Here is a 17,005-nt window from a genome sequence, read left to right as displayed (position 1 = left end):
TAACAGCAAGGACAATTGATAAAAATTACAGCAGAGTTTTTCTCCATGTGCCTTATCAGTATGTATTCTAAATACGTTATTTTTTATGTATTGTAATGGAATACATTACTGAATATATTTATGACAGTGTATTCAGTATTTAGCCATAACTACTTTTTCAAAGTATTTTGCCCAACCCTGGTCATTAGTTTACTAGCCGGGCAAGCAGTGGTAAAAGGCTACCTACAGTGCAATATGGCTAATGGCTAAATGAAATATGCCAGTGACTGGGTTAAATCAAAGATTCTCCTTGGTTAAATATACCAGTTGCTGTATGAACCCTGTTAAAAAAAACAGCACAGACTAGCACAGATTCCCCACTGGTTTATTCTGCTCTGGGGCTGGTTTAGCTGCTTACCCACCATGGCCATTCTGGTTGACCAGCATACCAGAATCCAAAACACAACATATGCAACACTGAATCTGCCAGTGTCTGAATAAAAATCAGCAGTAAGTCAGTTAAATCTGCAGTAGCTGATTGAAATATGTCAGTAAGTTCACTGGGGTAAATTTGCTGGTGGCTGAGGGAAATGCACTGGAAATTAATTTGTGAACTGTACATGGGCTTCGGGCAACTTGAAAATTCTGAATTACTCAAAGAAACAGGCACTTAAGCCACATGCCAGCTAGGAAGATGCCTGCAAATGAAAGAGACAAAGAACATTACTCCACTCGTTTAGAGTTTGTGTAGGTCCTGATCGTCAATAAGTTTTTTTTTATTATACAGTTGTTTAACATCCCTCTAGAGTTGGTTAAGGTACACTACCTTTTCATTTGATTCAATTTTAAGCATGTCAGGCCTGAAAAAACACAAAAAAACATCTATTTAAGCTCTCACAGTGTATGTGAGTATTTGCAGCAGGTAAACAATGAACAAACCCTGCTGGTATGGTAGAATGATCCCATAATGCCCAAAACGATCCCATAATGGGGAGTCAGAATTTGAGACAACACTCTACCGATGTTGTGTACAATTACTCACTGTTAAAGAGTTTTTTTTAGAAAAAAAAAGAAGAAAGATCACAATCAAAAAACTGGATAGCAGGTGGCTTTAATGAGTACCTTCTGTACACATTTACACACCAATATAAGTGCATATATAAGTCCACAATATAAGACTGTGGTTTCATATGATCTTTATCCATCTATTCACAGTAAGTCAAGACTTTCTATTGCACCTATGAACACACAAAATGTGAAACGTGTTAGGGACATATGGAACAAATGGAAAACAGGGGATGATGGCAAAGGGGTGGGACATATAGGCCTGGTGATGGATCTGGAGCAAGGCAATGCTGGCCAGAGTGAAAGTAGGTCTGAGCTAGATCTAGGTGGTGAATGAAGCCTGTAAACTCATTATGTGATCACAGTAGGGCCAGTGCGGCCAGTCTTCTCCTGAAGCTGAGAGATTTTCAGAGCGATGTCCACCAACGGAGCCAACATGACCTAAAGAACATAAATAGCACATGTTGTAAATACAGTTTGAAGCACTTCACTCTGAAACCCAGTGTACAGAAATTTAGAACAGATCCCTCTATTCAGTTTCCCCAGCTCACTATAAAAACGACTTCATGAGTTCTTTACAGCTCTGCTCTTTTCCTCCTCCTGTTTAGCTCCCCTCTACATTGGCTCTGATGCCGCAAACAGTAACTCAAGCCCAGACATTAACAGAGAAAGGGAGACAGCTGCTGGGCCCAAAAAATAAAGCATGACCCAGTTTTGCTGTCTCTATTTAGGCTGACTGGGTTTGAGGGTGATTCTTTAAGACAAGTTGATAGCCCTCTGATCAGCCTGATCAGAAATAATTCTACTCAAAAGAAGATTTTCACAGACTGCACAGCTTCACCTGCTGAGCGTGTTATCAGGATTCTGCCATAGCCAATCACCACACAGCTGCGGGTGAGCAGTCACTTAAAGGGCAAACCCATCCAGGGTTAATAAATCAGTGTGTCTTTACCAAAGTGATTGATAGTGGGAGAGTAAACTGATTTCCAAGGAATGTTTCCTGAACTTAAATATATGATCATAAAAGAATTTTACTGGGCTGAGATTCAGCCAAAAACATGACCATATAGGCTTCCATAGTAATTCTGCAAATGTCACAATGTTGAAACATGCCATAGCAATTATTAAACAAATTATTTGCACTGCACATGAAAACACTGTCTGGTAAAAGCTCCAATCAGGAATCAGTGCGACTGGTGCAGCAGGTTTAATACTGTAACATGACTAATTTTGAATAACACTCAATAAAAATTACAATAGGTGTGTTCATCATACTTTCTGCTAATAAATAATTAAATGAGAACCCATGAAGGTTTACCTGTGGATCCTGATAAATCTTCTGAGGGTCCTTCTCATAACTGTCTATGTAAAGTCTGATAGTTGCACCGGCACTGCCTGTCCCACTGAGACGGAAGATGATACGAGAACCATCACTGAAGATGATCCGAAGGCCCTGGGAAAAAAAAGATAGGACACGGATGCCAGGAATTATGGACAAAGTACTGGACAGTTCTGTGAAATACAAAACTTGGAGATGAATTTCACCAAAATATTTTCAGGTAAAGATCATTCTGTACTGTTCTCCTGTTTATCAAACACAATCAAAGATGATGAGAACTCTCTCTCTCAAAGACCACATCAAACTGTAACCAATGGCATGTGGGAGGTAAGAAATTTAGATTAAAGGACAAACTGAAAAATAACCCCTTCAACCTATATAACCTCATTTTTCAGAGTTTGCCCATCAATCTGTACCCTTCAAACTGAGCGAGTTCCTTAAAACAGTGTTTTCAGCAGTCACAGATTTCATATTGACTGTTTACTAAATAACCACTGATGCTGTGGCTCCAGCTCACCTGTCCCTTTGAGACACTGCTGTCCACTGGATCTGTATATTCAAAGTTATCGGCTTTCTCCACCTGATATGTCTTATCCCCTGAGGAGAACTTCTGTCCAACAAAGCCTTTATCGAACATGGTGTTTTGCAGATCGGCAATCATCTTGTTAGCTGCGTCTGAGTCCACCTCCTCATAGTCGTACCTACAACACAGTCAGGATAAAAACCTCCATGAGAATGGCGGAACTGGATTCCATTTACAAAGCTATCAAGCAGGCATGTAGTTAAATACAAGATACAGTGGCACCAAAATGTATTTAGACCCTTTAACCATCGATAAACTTTAATGAAGTTCTTTAGGCTACTTCATAAAATGTTTAACAGAATGCTATTTGCTAAGAAAAACACATTTGGCTCAACATCAAACTGATGATAGACTCTTAGTGTGGAGAAAGACTAGAGAAGAACTACAAACAGCCTGGAGCTGTTTTTCCGACAGTGGTGTCAGTGAGCTTGCGTTCATTGGTGGGGTCATGAACGCAGAACTGTACAGAGACATTCTGGATGTAAACTTGCAGAATTCTGCAAAAAAACTGATCAAATGATAACAATCTGAAACACACCAGCTGCCTTTTGAATACTCTGCCAAAAAGAAAATTACAGTTTTAGAACAGTCTGCCAGTCCGTTTGAAATAAAGGCCACTTGGTTTGACATTGTTTCCTAACACAATGAACTTTTTAAGGATGGCACAGTTGTCCATTTAGGTTTGGGGTCACTGTAAGTGATGATAAAAAGGTGATATTAAAATTCTATAATTTGAAATTTCTCATTCATAGATCATTGGAAGGATTAGCATTCCTCGCAGTTTATCACATGATCACAATGAAACAAATGTAAAAACTGTTAACCAAATGGATATGTATTTTTTTATGTAACTATGTGATTATGTTATTACATAATTTTAAATAATAACTAATATCTAGACTATACTTTAGGCTTAAGTGTCAGTACAAGCATTAATTTATTTATCCGTAGCCTGTATTATCTTTTCATTTTACCTTGTTTTATTTTATTCACATTATTTTATTTTATTTATCTTCCACATTTCTTTTATTCATCCATTTAATTTTAACTTGCTATTTAATTGTGACATATTGTAAGCTGCTACATATATGAAAATTTGAAAATGAAAATTGCCCTATGAATAAAGTTATTATTTTATTACTATTTTCAGCAAGTACTATGGCACAATGTCCAAGGCCCATTTACCACCACCACCACCACCACCACCAGAGGGCAGTCAAACTGCAGAACTAAATTTCTAAAGTATAGACGCACTTCATTTTACACTTGCATGATTCTGTGAGATGTGTTAATGCAGCCTATTTAAATGATAATGTATGAACTGTTGACTCTGGATCAGTCACCTGGTGAAAAAGTTCCTGCCAAACTTCTGCCAGTGCCCTTTCATGATGTCCTCCACACTCTGTTTACGAGTGGCCAGAATCGACAGCCAGGCGAGTACAGCCCAAAGGCCATCCTTCTCCCGGATATGATCAGAGCCTAGCAGATGAAAGACATTGTAAGAGACAGCAAAACACTACAAGGTACAATACACAGCCTCCCGGACTTCAATTCACAACAGCTGCCCTGGAAGAAAACAAAACTTGGCCTTGTACTAAGCTCAGCAACTAAACACCACACATACAGCAGACTGTATAAATACTATATATTTTCTACACAAAGTAATACATGCACATCCATAAGAACACACTTCTGCACACTTTAATACACAATTGCAGTTTATTTGATGGATTTAACATATAGGAAAAAAATAATAAAACATAAAATGTGTTCTGTGTGAAGGTTATGGCACATTCTTATATTTTATGTTAAACTCAGCAAATGAATAGAAAGAAAAATGTCATATGTATCTCTTTTTACTATATTCAAAACTTAAAACATGCTTAAATAGTACAATACACTGCTGAATAGATTTGCAGCTGCTGCTTCACTCACCAGTGCCAAAGCTTTCCTCTCCACACAGAGACAGTTTGCCAGCATCCATAAGGTTCCCAAAGAACTTCCAGCCTGTAGGTGTTTCATACAGCTCCATTTTCAGAGCTTTGGCCACACTGTCAAAGCACAAACACAAACCAAGTATGTACAGTGTCATATGCATGCTCATGTATACCAATGTACACTGTATGGCCAAAAGTATGTGGACATATTTCCTACTTATTTAGTTCAGGTGTTTCATCCACAGTCGTTGCTAACAGATATATAAAATCAAGTGCATAGCTATGCAACCTCCATAGATAAACACTTTCGGTAGAATGGGTAATACTGAAGAGCTCAGTGGCACTGTCATAGTCATAGTCACCTTTGTCATGAGTCAGTTCATTAACTTTCTGCCCTGGTCAACTGTAAGCGCTATTATTGTAAAATAAAAGTGTCTAAGAGCAACAACAGGTCAGCCACGAAGCAGTAGACCACGCAAACTCTCAGAGCAGGGCCACCATGTGCTGAAGTACGTAGTGAGTAAAATCATCTATCCTCTGTTGTATCACTCACTACAGAGTTACAAACTGCCTCTGGAAGAAATAGCAGCGAAAGAACTGTCAGGAGCTTCATAAAATGGGTTTCCAAGGCCAAGCAGCTGCACACAAGCTCACAATCACATGCGCAATGCCAAGTATCAGCTGGAGTGATGTAAAGCACACCGCCACTGGACTCTGGAGCAGTGGAAACACGTTCTCTAGAATGATGAATCACACCTCACTAACTGTCAATACCCTGTAGCATCTGTTCTCTATTTTTCAGTCATGTCTGCATAGGACCAAACAATTTAGAGAAAGTATGAATTGTGATATTTCTGACCAATATTGCGATTGTGATTTAAATTTCGATGATTTTCTCTAAATTGAAGTCCAGGCTGGTTATTTTGGCCAAGAAGGCCAGAATACCCACTTTTTCCAGCTTGAGGCTTGAATGCTGTATGTAATGTGCCTGACTGCCAGCTAGTTGTGGTTATGACGTCACATACACATCATGTACGTGTTTGGTTACTTTTGATTGGTCCAATTTATCCACAGGCAGTTCACAAGCTCCACATGATGGTGTTGATAACACAGGCTATGATTACAAATGCAGCTCTTGTGATTTGAAAATTGCATTCTTTCAAAAGGAAGTGTTCATATAAAATGAATTAATCTTTCACAACCTACGTCTGAGCATTTATGAAGTGCCTAGAATGAAACAATACAGTGATGTGGGTTGGGCTTACTTGTCTAGAGCACCACTGGTGGGCATACTGCGTGCCAGTCCTTTAACACCGGTCTTCTGGAAGTATGGGATGCAGGTGATGTTGGCACCAATCACTGCTACAGAGTCAGAGGGGTTTACGAAGAATCCATGCTTACCCAAAATCATGTTACGGTCCTAGAGGAAAAGTGCAGAGGGCCAGTGAGGGTCTGATACTGAAGTGGCACAAATATATATTAAAAGTAAATGATCTGCTGTGCTACTGCATGCTGGGGTGTCTGACAACACTGTAGAGGTGATTTTTGATACAGGGATAACCAGAAAATACAGACAACGGCTGCATTTATGATTGACAATTATGAGGAATTTATAAAAGACCCTGTTAGCACAACTAGTGGAATCAAAATGGCAAGTATAAACCTTTTAGGACTACATTCTTCTGAGTTAATTAACTCAAAGTGCAATGGCCCTTGTTCATCAGAGGTGCGTAAAAAACAGCACAGATTTGACCACCTTTAATGACGTACTAACTACTCTGTGCCTGATTCATTCAGCCTTTGTACGATGTGGAAATAAGTGGAGATTTGAGCGCAAATGATGAATCAGCCTTGCTGTGTGCAATTAAGTGCTAGCCTACCAGTACTTCATTTACATATCATTTACATGAAACATGCCCTAATTCATGCAGATGTTTCAGAGCCAATGGCTATGTTCACAGGCAGAGTTTGAGCTAGAGTATTGGAGACACTGCTCCCCCTAATGAACAAACTTTATAGTGTACAATAACTGGAAAGAATAAAATGTGGAGTAAACAAAATGTCTTTTTTTTTCCATTTTTAATTTTTTAAAGATGCCTGAATGACTGCGTAGCCTGATTATTTCCCTAAAATAAAATTAAACAAAAAGATGCTCCTGCACTGGATATATATTTTTTGGGATGTGTCAGTATGATAAAACAAGAACAGTGTAATAAGTCTTTAAATAGTACATGGAATATTTGCAGAACTTTTACAATAATGTGCACAATAATGAACTTATGTACTGTTTCACCATGCGCACAAACTTCTATTTTTTATTTACATTAATGATATTATAGATTATATTCATAATAGTTTTGATTAGTTAACCGCAAATCAGGCATTTGCTTTAGGTTGTTAAACATTTATGCTCAAATTTACAAACAGCCCTAGCAGACATGAGTTTAATTGTCGAAATACATCAAAAATGAAATTGATGATTTAAAAAAAAAATGGTCAATGAAATTTGAATCTGCTAATTTAAGAATCAGATTTGACTGTTTGCAACTCTGATGAATAAAGGGTAACATGTCTGTCCAATCTATCCCTGGCCCAAAAACACTTTTTCAGAGCTGATTGCTGTCAGAACAAAACCTTGTATCTTCGTTTTTTTTTTTTTTTTACATAATTTTTTTACATAATTTCAACATGTCGGTTGCCGTGTAGTTATTTTTTGGAGAAACAAGGTTTTGTTATAACAGCGATGATATAAATAATGGAAGAATCTCTGATTAATAGGGAATGAAAACACATACACCATCACCATCGAAAGCTGCTCCAAAGTCATATTCACCTCCCTTCATAGTGTTGACCAGGTCGGCAGCGTAGGTCAGGTTAGGGTCAGGGTGGTGACCCCCAAAGTCCTCAGAAGGGACACAGTTAACAGCAGAGTTGGCAGGGGCACCCAACTCTTCACACACAATCTTCTTCACATAGGGGCCCACCACTAATGATCAGAGAGAATTTAGAAAAGCAGTTGTCATAAATGTCAAACATCACATATGGTCATGTCTATTTCATGCATCCAGGGGTGGAAAAAATACAAAGAAATTATACTTAAGTTAAAGTCTTCCTCAGATAAGCCAAAAAGAAACTTGAGTGCAAGTCAACAAGTGCATTTCAAACATACTCAAGTACATAAAAATTAAAAAGTGAAAGTTTTAACAAATAAATGACAGTTTCTACTGTCTGGTGGTGTGATGCAATAGTGTGTGGTCCATGACCAATTGGCATTACTAGTTCTAACACAAATCAGCATTGTTGTGGGCAGATAATTTTACAATGAGGAATTTGGTTGAATGTTTTAATAAAAACAATAAATTCATAGGCAGGGGAACTCAACTGATCGGCAAAAGAAAAAGGAAAATCTCATGGCCTTTGAAATTTGTAACTAGGGATCCACCGAGATCAGCATTGGCCGAAAATTCCCATATCCAATATTATTTTGTGTTCATATCTGCTGATGCCAATATATAAACGTTTATCCCCCTGGATTAGCATTACAAAGAGATGTAACATTTATTTTTATAGTTACAAATGTGGTAAAATTAAAAAGTGCATTTAGCACTGTAGCCTAACGTCACCTAAACGATAAATATAATCATCAAATATCGGTTTGAAATATCAGTCAAATCTAGACATCTGTTGGATGCTGATATTTATTGTAAAAGCAAACATCTGCTAATACCGTTATGATTCTGATATTGTGTATCCCCATTTATAACAAGAAACTTAACAGTCTAAATGAAAATGTAAGAAGTAAAAAGTCTGTTTTATCTCAAGGAAATATTAACTGAGTAAAATACAAATTGTCCAGAATAATATGGTTTAGTTCTGGGGACTCACTGCCCTGAACAGTTTCAGGTTGTCCCTGATGCAGCATGCCTGATCCAACTCTTCAGCTGCTTATCACTCCCTTCATGAGTTTGACTAGGTGTGCTAGAGCAGGAAAGAGTTGAAACTGTGCAGCGTGGTGGAGGTGATACTCCTGTTCTAAATGAGATCTTATTTGATGATTCTACTCATCTTAAACAATCAAAATACTAAGGAGGTCATAGGATGCATTTCCTCTAAATTGTACAGGTGTATGGAACATTTAGCATGTGAAAGGAATGCTGTGCAAATCCTGTTACAAATATGGCTTTTCATCTTTCAGTACATTTCCACACAGGGGAAGAGGGAGACATGCACCTCAGAAACACTGAGTGCATTGATACTGTGAGCTTTCTGGAAATATTACAGCTAAGCTTGATTTCCACATCTGTTTCCTTCCCTGGGCTAAACCAGCTGGAAAAGACTACACCTTTTTTCCATGAAATTATGCTTGCTACAAATAAACAAAAATACAAAATAACCACTAAAAATATATTGGCAAGCTATTATGTTTTTATCTTCACAGACTATTAGAGCTGTGAAGGCATGTAATAACAGTGTAGATAACCACAGCACAGTTAAACAGCTTAATAAGATTTAATAATTTGAGTCCTCACCTCCGTGCATTGCATCTAACCGGACATTGATGTGATTGGGTCCAGAGAGTAACTCCTTTAGGGCAGCAAAGTCAAAGATGTCTCTGAGCATCTCCGCATAGGGCTCCACAGAGTCCACAATCTCCACTACAGCAAGACCATTGGGATAATGATTAGGCAATAACCAAAAACAGCTCGGATAAGTGATATGTAACTGGAGAAAGACAAGGAGTAAGCACCTGTGAAGGGCTTGAAAGTGTCCACCTCAAAGGTCTGTTTGCCAATGGTGGACAAATCCACTTTGAGCTCTGGGCAGATATGATACTCTTGGAGGCCTTTGCTGATCTGGAAGATTTTATCAGTGATGCCCTCTGGCGCAGGCCCTGGAGAAGGCACATTTGGAGGCTTAGAATTTGTGGTCACATAACTTTCATAAGGAAGGAAAAAGCATGGAGTTTGATGTAGGTAAAAGCCCTTGTGCTCAAGGCTGCATGTACCAGTAAAATTTTAACTGACGTACTGACATAGTGACTCTTTTTCTTGCTCCTAACCAGCTTCATAGTGGTGAACTGTCTGGATAGAAAGTTGCAGATTTGAGGTTCAGCAATGCCATACACTGTTGCTCCATCAGACTCTAACTGACCATGCTTTAGCCGGATGGGAAGTATGTTATAGTTCTTCTCATCCACTGACAAACAGGGCATAAGAATGGTTCACCACCCTACAGTTCACCACTGGCTACAGTCAGCAACTGTAAATATACAAAGTGCACATATGTAGTAGGTGTGTCTGATAAAATGGGCAGTGAGAGGAGGAGCAAAGTAGGTGTAACTAATAAACTGTTACACAACAATTAGTTTCAACCACAAAATCAGATGTGTGTTTGAGTTGTAGAAAAAACATGCTGTTGTATCAGATAATAGCCAGATTTTTTTAACAGTAGCTTCATTCTACTGACCACCAGTTGCCAAGTAACAACAATGGTTGTATTACTCAAGTGCTGGAACTTTTCTGTTTGGTATCAGAAATGATGTTTGAACCAATGTTTGGGGCTTTTGTGCTTTTTTTTGTAAACAAACAAACAAACAAACAAACAAACAAGCAAACCTGTTGCATACAATAAATAGAGCACTTCAGGCCATGTGTCAACTACACTGACCAAATCAAAGCCATATTCATTGAGGCACATTCCCTCCTGAGTTTTATTGCTTGAACAACTCAGTGTATAATGGTACAGATAGTCATTATCGCTCTATCATTATCCTGTGGTTTTGGGAAAGCATAATTCTGCAACAATACTTGCTCAGGGCAATTTGACACTAGGTTACCACAAACACTTGGAGAGAACCAAATTAAAACTAATAAAATGTTTTGTTGAGAACACTACTAGGAAGTGTCTCACCAAAAGTACAGCAGTTTTTGGACATGACTCAATTCTTTAAGAAAAATATCGGTTTTTAATTGTAACATTGATTGACTACTAAGCAATTTGTACCTCCACTGGAGATGTTATACTTGATGCCAAAGTCTCCATTGGGACCACCAGGGTTGTGGCTGGCTGTCAAAATGATCCCGCCGATGGATTTTAGTTTGCGGATCACACAGGAAACTGCAGGCGTGGACATGATGCCATTCTGACCAATCACCAGTCGGCCAATCTGAGAGAGAAACATTCAGAGACATCAACAGTGAAGTTCAGACATGGCCCCTGGGCCTCATATGATCCTAGTACTATGCACATAAACAACACTGAAAAGATGCTATAAATTGCCCCTTGAGATATAAATGCTATGAACTGTCAATGAGTCTGATGTATGACTTACATTCTCTGGGCCTCCATAGGTGTGGACCCTTTGGACTTCTATTTGTATGCTCAAAAACATGAAACCCAAAGCAGACAAACTGATGTAAAAGGCCCATGTCAAATTTGGGATACAATAACAAAGCTATGTAGTTTGTCTGGGATGTGGTTTAAAGCTTTAAAAAGTTTTGCACATAACATTTTACATTACCACAATGGTATTTGTCTGCTGTTCTTGCTTTGCACTTTTTCCTATTAATTTTCCAATATAGTTTGTACAATCAAATCACTATTATTTTTAGTCAACAGGCACCTCTTTATCTTCGTGTAGTATTTGGTGTTAAAATATGAATAACAAATGCTTTAAAATAGAATCGGTCTTGTCCTAGTTTTAATACACAAATTGCTAAAGTTATGGACATGAATTAAAGGGGAATTCCACCCATTTTTCACAATTTCTCTATAATTAAACGTTTACGATGTGAACAAAGTCAGTCAGTGTGGTTTGACGTGAAAAGCTTCATTCTAGAGAATCTTCCTGAGTCAGAACAGTTCACAGTGGTGGTGATAGGAACCAGACGTCTGAACCGTTTAATACCTCTAAAAGCTACATTACAGAGTTATCACATGATATGGTGCCTGATGCCTGAGACATTGTTTTATGATAGTTTTAAGCTACGCTTTTAGCCTCAAGCTTATTTTTTTCCATTTATTCATAGTGGAGGTATATGCAGAGTGTTGTAAAGCAAAACAGTCTCCAAAGAAAACTTATTTTTCGAGTCTTACCGGTGTTTCACCATCATCAACACTACATAAAACTCAGAGGACACCTGTAGGTTCAGTGGTGGTTTTGAATTGTAAATAAAATGGCTATATTTGGGTTGCAGACATGGCGGCCCTGGTTCCTATCACCACCACTGTACAGAAATCAGTCAGTTTCTCCACAATGAACCATTTCACATCAAACCACTCTGAATGACTATCTTCACACTTCCACGACTGAACTATGCAGAAATTTTAAAAAATCGGTGGAGTTCCCCTTTAAGTCTAGTCTTGGACTAAACCGCAGCGTAACTATAGCTTCACTAAAATCACATCAATTGCGGATCTGAGAAATTGGCCCAAAGAATTTAGATGTGGTGTAATAAATGAGATAAAACACAAAACGGCGCGCTGATGTATCAGTTGCGATGTAGCGAGCTCAGATTATGCGGGTTCTCTCTGTCAGTGTATCAGATGTGTTCACTGTAGTGCTGCGTGCCAGCACGCACGCGCCTCCTCCGCGCAGTCTCAGTACGCACGCGGTCACCCTGAGCACGGAAGCGCGAGCGCCGCCTCTCTGCGTTTCTACAGCCGCTGCTGAGATACGTGTGAGTGTAATGAGAAAACAGACAGTGGCTGAAATGTCAAAGGTGTCCCCCTCTGTGCAGTGACCTCTCCGGAACGGTCACCCTAAAGATCACGGGGGTCGTCTGGCACAGCCGTAACACAGCTCTGCAAGACCCCCAACCCACCCCCCCACACTGTGAGGATTTATCCTTTAAAGCTTTAAGAGGATGACAGCATGCTTGTGTGCAGCGAGCACGACGACACCTTACAAACATCCATGAGTTGATACACTGAATGTTGCGAAAGGGGCTCTCTGTTCTTCCGTAGCAGCGCGGCTCTGCGCTCATGCTAAGCTACATTGCAGCGCCCCTGAGTTAAGAGTCTGATTAATGAAGTAACGTTATTGAGAATGAACCGAAGTGGACCCAAAGCTACTGACCCCATTGGCCGCAGCAATCTGGACGATGAGCTGAATGGCATCCTTCATGAAGAAGCGGCCGTCTCCTCCCACCACCAGGCTGCCCTCCTGCCTCTGAGAGGGCTCGATGGTGGAAATAATGCTCTGGATGAAGTTCTCGGCATAATGCTGATTCTGCTGGAACACGGTCACTCTCTTCCTCAGGCCGCTGGTTCCAGGCTTTTGGTCAGTGTAAGGCTTGGTCTTGACCACGGTGATTTTAACCATTTTGCCCGAGCAGCTCGCCTGTGTGATCCGTGTTCGCAGCGGGATGTGGGCCGTGTCACCTCCCAACACACACACATACATACACACTCACACACTGCTCTCCTCTGTTACGGATCGGTTAGTCACGCCCACTGCAACATTTAAAGGGAACGCGCAGCACTCGCCACTCCACTGGGACAAGACACGGTGGTATTGAAGGGCGCGTGAATATTTAATGAGGTCTGGTTTAGTCGTTCTCCTTCTCAAAGACCTTAGATAGAGTAGATTTTGTAATCCGGTCTAATCCAGTGCTGGGACCCCATTTATGTACAAAACCACATTATAAAATGTTATGAAATCTACATTAAAATTTAATGAAATATACAAACTTACATTGTCCTTGTTTTTTATTTGTTAAGAAATGATGGAACATCAAAATATAACATTAAACAATCTGTTTAATTCAGTTGTTCTCAAACAGGGGGCCGCAGAAAAATTCAGAAGTTGTATCTCTACTTAGTAATGTCATTTTTTTTAGTTTATTACATTTGCTTTGGCCACATCTAAATAGTGCTTCTTGTTTAAAATAGTATTAAAATTGAATGTAAGTGCCAGCCACTCAGAGTTCGCCCACTCAGTGAGTTATCTGTAATCATCAGTAATATAATGGAACAACACCATACCAGATCAGTGACAGCTGCAAAAAAAGGACAAGGTTCTGTTAAGACATGGTCCTCGCTATATAAAGTAAAATAAATGACCGGAGCACAGGGCGGAGCAAGCGGGCCTGAAACAAAAAATGTTTGAGAACTGCTGATTTAGTTGACTATTGTGGTCTAAAACTAGCCTATACTGGAGGCCTGCTAGAAGTCAGTGTTGAGAAAGACAGGGTTCAAGTCCTAGTTTGATTATTGCGTCCACTCTGAGCTGGACTTCATTCAAACAAGGACAGAGTTATGATGCAATGTTTGCACACTCACGACGTTGCACTTTTCTTTCACAAGTGTAGGCCAAAAGGCAAGCAGTTGCCGTTAGCACATGCTGTTTAAATATTGATAAATGCTGGCTTGAACATAAACCATACTTGTTCAGTGGACACACAAATGATGTTGCCCATGATCCCTGATTATCTCCTTTTTTCTGAATGATGTGATATTAACAGAGTTGTGAACAATAGGGAAAAGCTGGTGCCTCTGTGTTGCACAGAAGTGGAAGAGAGGCCTGCTCCTTTTTCAATACTCTAATAATGTGCCATGTGACATTTACCAGCCTGGTCTACAGTTACAGTAGAGAAAGTCAAAGGGCAAAAGAATTGGCAGAGGGGTATAAATAGAAGGTCAAGCCTGCATGTGGCATTAAAGGCTGAGGGCGAGCAGGCAGTAGGCCTGTGTGTCTGGGTGTAGCTGGAATGTGTATGACTGCCAGACTATGTGTTATGTACATATAGACTATAGATTATGGCCAGTACATATCTCACACAGAACAGAATACGGTATAGGCATAAGTATTCACACAGACAGTGCTGCTGGTTTCTAACTCTAATATTTTACTCGTAACAATAGCTGTGTCATATAGAATAATTTTAGAAAGGTTTAGAAAGAGAACAACAATTTAACCATGCAAAGAACCGTTTAACCCTGCAAAGAACCGTTTGTGTGTTCCGGAGTTCTACAGTCATATAGCAAAGTTTGAACAAACTTTGGTCAAATCACATGTTTTATTGATTTTCTAGGTGAAAATAAGTTATCACATCCTCTACAGAGAACACACCTAAATATGGAATTTTCCTGTAAATTTTTGTGCAGAAATTTAGTTTAACATATTGGGGAGAAAATATAGCACAGGTCGCATGTTATATTTTTTTCATAAAATGTCAAATTTAAAAAATAAACATATTTGTACATGAAAATGTGCAGAAGAATATTCTCTGTAGATGATGCTTAAATTTAACAAAACATGTAATTTGACCAGGGTGGAAGAGTGGCGCAGTGTGTAGCTCTGTCGCCTCACAGCAAGAAGTGCTTGGGTTTGATTCCTGGCTGGGTGACCAGGGTCCTTTCTGTGTGAAGTTTGCATGTTCAATTGGACATACTAAATTGCCCCTAGGTGTGAGTGTGTGAATGTATATGTCTGTGTGTCTGCCCTGTGATGGACTGCTGACTAGTCCAGGGCATTTCATGCCTTCCACACGTAGACTGCAGGGATAGACTCCAGCTCCCCTGTGACCCAGAAGGATAAGTGGCTTAGAAAATGTGTGTGTGTGTAATTTGACCAACGGTGCCAAAACATTTGCACACAACTCTATACAGAACCATTGCCTTTACTGAATGAACCTTTTAAAGGGTGTAGCTAACAAGTAAGGAAAGCTTATAACCACACAGCAGGATATACTATTATTTTTAAAGATGGCCATCTTGAAGCGTGTCTGCATCTTAGTCCATTATTAGTTACATTAGCCCTGCAGCTAAAGCAAAAAACATCATAAGCAAACTTGTCTGTTTTTGTGTTTGGGGAAAGGGTAAAATTGTATAAATACACATTTTTGGTCAAACCATTGGTTTAACGCAGCAACACATTAAAGCGGCTTGAAACACAGAAACATGAAATGAACAGATAACATACGGGAAGGTACTGAAAATAAAGAGAGCCTGTGTAAATCTAAGTTGGGACCTCTTTCAGCTCATGATGCAGATTTTACTGTTCTCAGATGTGCACTGTGACTTTATGGTCAGTGAATGTTGTAAAAGGATTTATTCTGAACTTGAAAAGTGCTGAATTGCTTAAAAATAAAAATAAAAAATGCTAAAGAATGTAGAATATTCTTGTATAACGAAAGTGATTTTTCACAGCTGAATGTTCCCTCTTGTCTCAGTGTATAGCAAAATTTACTGCAACTACCATTGACCTTCAGCTCATTTACATTCATGCCCAGTACTTCTTTACACAAACCAAACAAAAGGTAAAGACTGACACTACAGCTGCTGCATTCTAACATCAACATAAGTGCAAATACATCTCACCAAATCATGGATGGTTTTCAGTAAATAACTGTGGTGAGAGTAATACACATACGTAAATACACTATTAACTGAGTAATGTGGAATGTACCCCAGAAGTGAGTAAGAGAAATGTTGCATTAAAATGACTTTAAAAAAAATAAATAAAAATAACCCATTTGTAACTACACACCACAAATTATCTCACTAATTATTTTAAAAAATTAGTAAATGTGAATATTTTTAGTAGTAGAGTTTGCATGAGTCAACTCTTTAGTCTTCTGCTCCTCACTGGGCCTTTTCCATTTCAATGTCACCTCAAAGGTGTCTAACAGCACCACCCTGTGGCATGAGACACTATAACAAGGTCACATGACATAATTTTCTCATGAAGCCAGTACAGTGTTTCCCAGCCTGTCCTGGAGGGTCCATTTCCCTGCTTTAAAGGCCCACAACCCACATTTTACTTTTCCTCTATTTTTTCTCTGTGGCCTACTTAATGTTTGTGTGATTTTTTAATATTTTTGATACATAGTTGCATTTTTAAACGACGATTTTCCAGCCTCTCAGTGGGTCTCATTCACCAATATCTTCCTATGTTTTTCATGTCAAATTCATGATGTGTTCTCAAACCATAGAACTGTTCGCATTGTGTTCTTGAGTCTACATAGGTTCTGTTCTTACCTAAGAAGAAATCTCAAATAAGAAAACACTGGTGAATGTCAGAATCTTTGTGAAAACTGTCTAAGTGGGTTTTAAGAAGAAATCTCTACCTAAGAATTGTTGGTGAATGAAGCCCAATAT

The 17,005-nt window shown here is 39.1% G+C and overlaps 1 protein-coding gene across 1 annotated transcript; it reads right to left on the bottom strand.

Annotated features, from left to right (window-relative positions):
- Window positions 1-1,071: 1,071 nt before the first annotated feature.
- pgm1 (phosphoglucomutase 1) lies at window positions 1,072-13,376 on the bottom strand. Its single transcript, XM_036570226.1, has 11 exons — window positions 12,981-13,376; window positions 10,907-11,069; window positions 9,651-9,794; window positions 9,433-9,558; window positions 7,699-7,889; window positions 6,169-6,323; window positions 4,902-5,017; window positions 4,310-4,445; window positions 2,901-3,084; window positions 2,363-2,497; window positions 1,072-1,485 (listed from the first exon to the last, which is right to left on the bottom strand). Exons 1-11 carry the CDS (start codon window positions 13,305-13,307, stop codon window positions 1,396-1,398), a joined length of 1,767 nt encoding a protein of 588 aa, XP_036426119.1. The 5' UTR covers window positions 13,308-13,376; the 3' UTR covers window positions 1,072-1,395.
- Between the last annotated feature and the right edge of the window lie 3,629 nt (window positions 13,377-17,005).

This window comes from Colossoma macropomum, unplaced genomic scaffold (assembly GCF_904425465.1).
Source record: "Colossoma macropomum unplaced genomic scaffold, Colossoma_macropomum, whole genome shotgun sequence".
NCBI classification, from domain to species: domain Eukaryota; kingdom Metazoa; phylum Chordata; class Actinopteri; order Characiformes; family Serrasalmidae; genus Colossoma; species Colossoma macropomum.
This window is presented reverse-complemented; position numbering and strand designations above follow the sequence as displayed.

Coding starts and splice junctions, on each gene's coding strand:
- pgm1 (XM_036570226.1), bottom strand. CDS start 13,307: ATGTATGTGTGTGTGTTGGGAGGTGACACGGCCCACATCCCGCTGCGA. Junction 11,070..12,980: donor AGATTGCTGCGGCCAATGGG/GTCAGTAGCTTT, acceptor TTTCTCTCTCAG/ATTGGCCGACTGGTGATTGG. Junction 1,486..2,362: donor AGATTTATCAGGATCCACAG/GTAAACCTTCAT, acceptor TATGTTCTTTAG/GTCATGTTGGCTCCGTTGGT.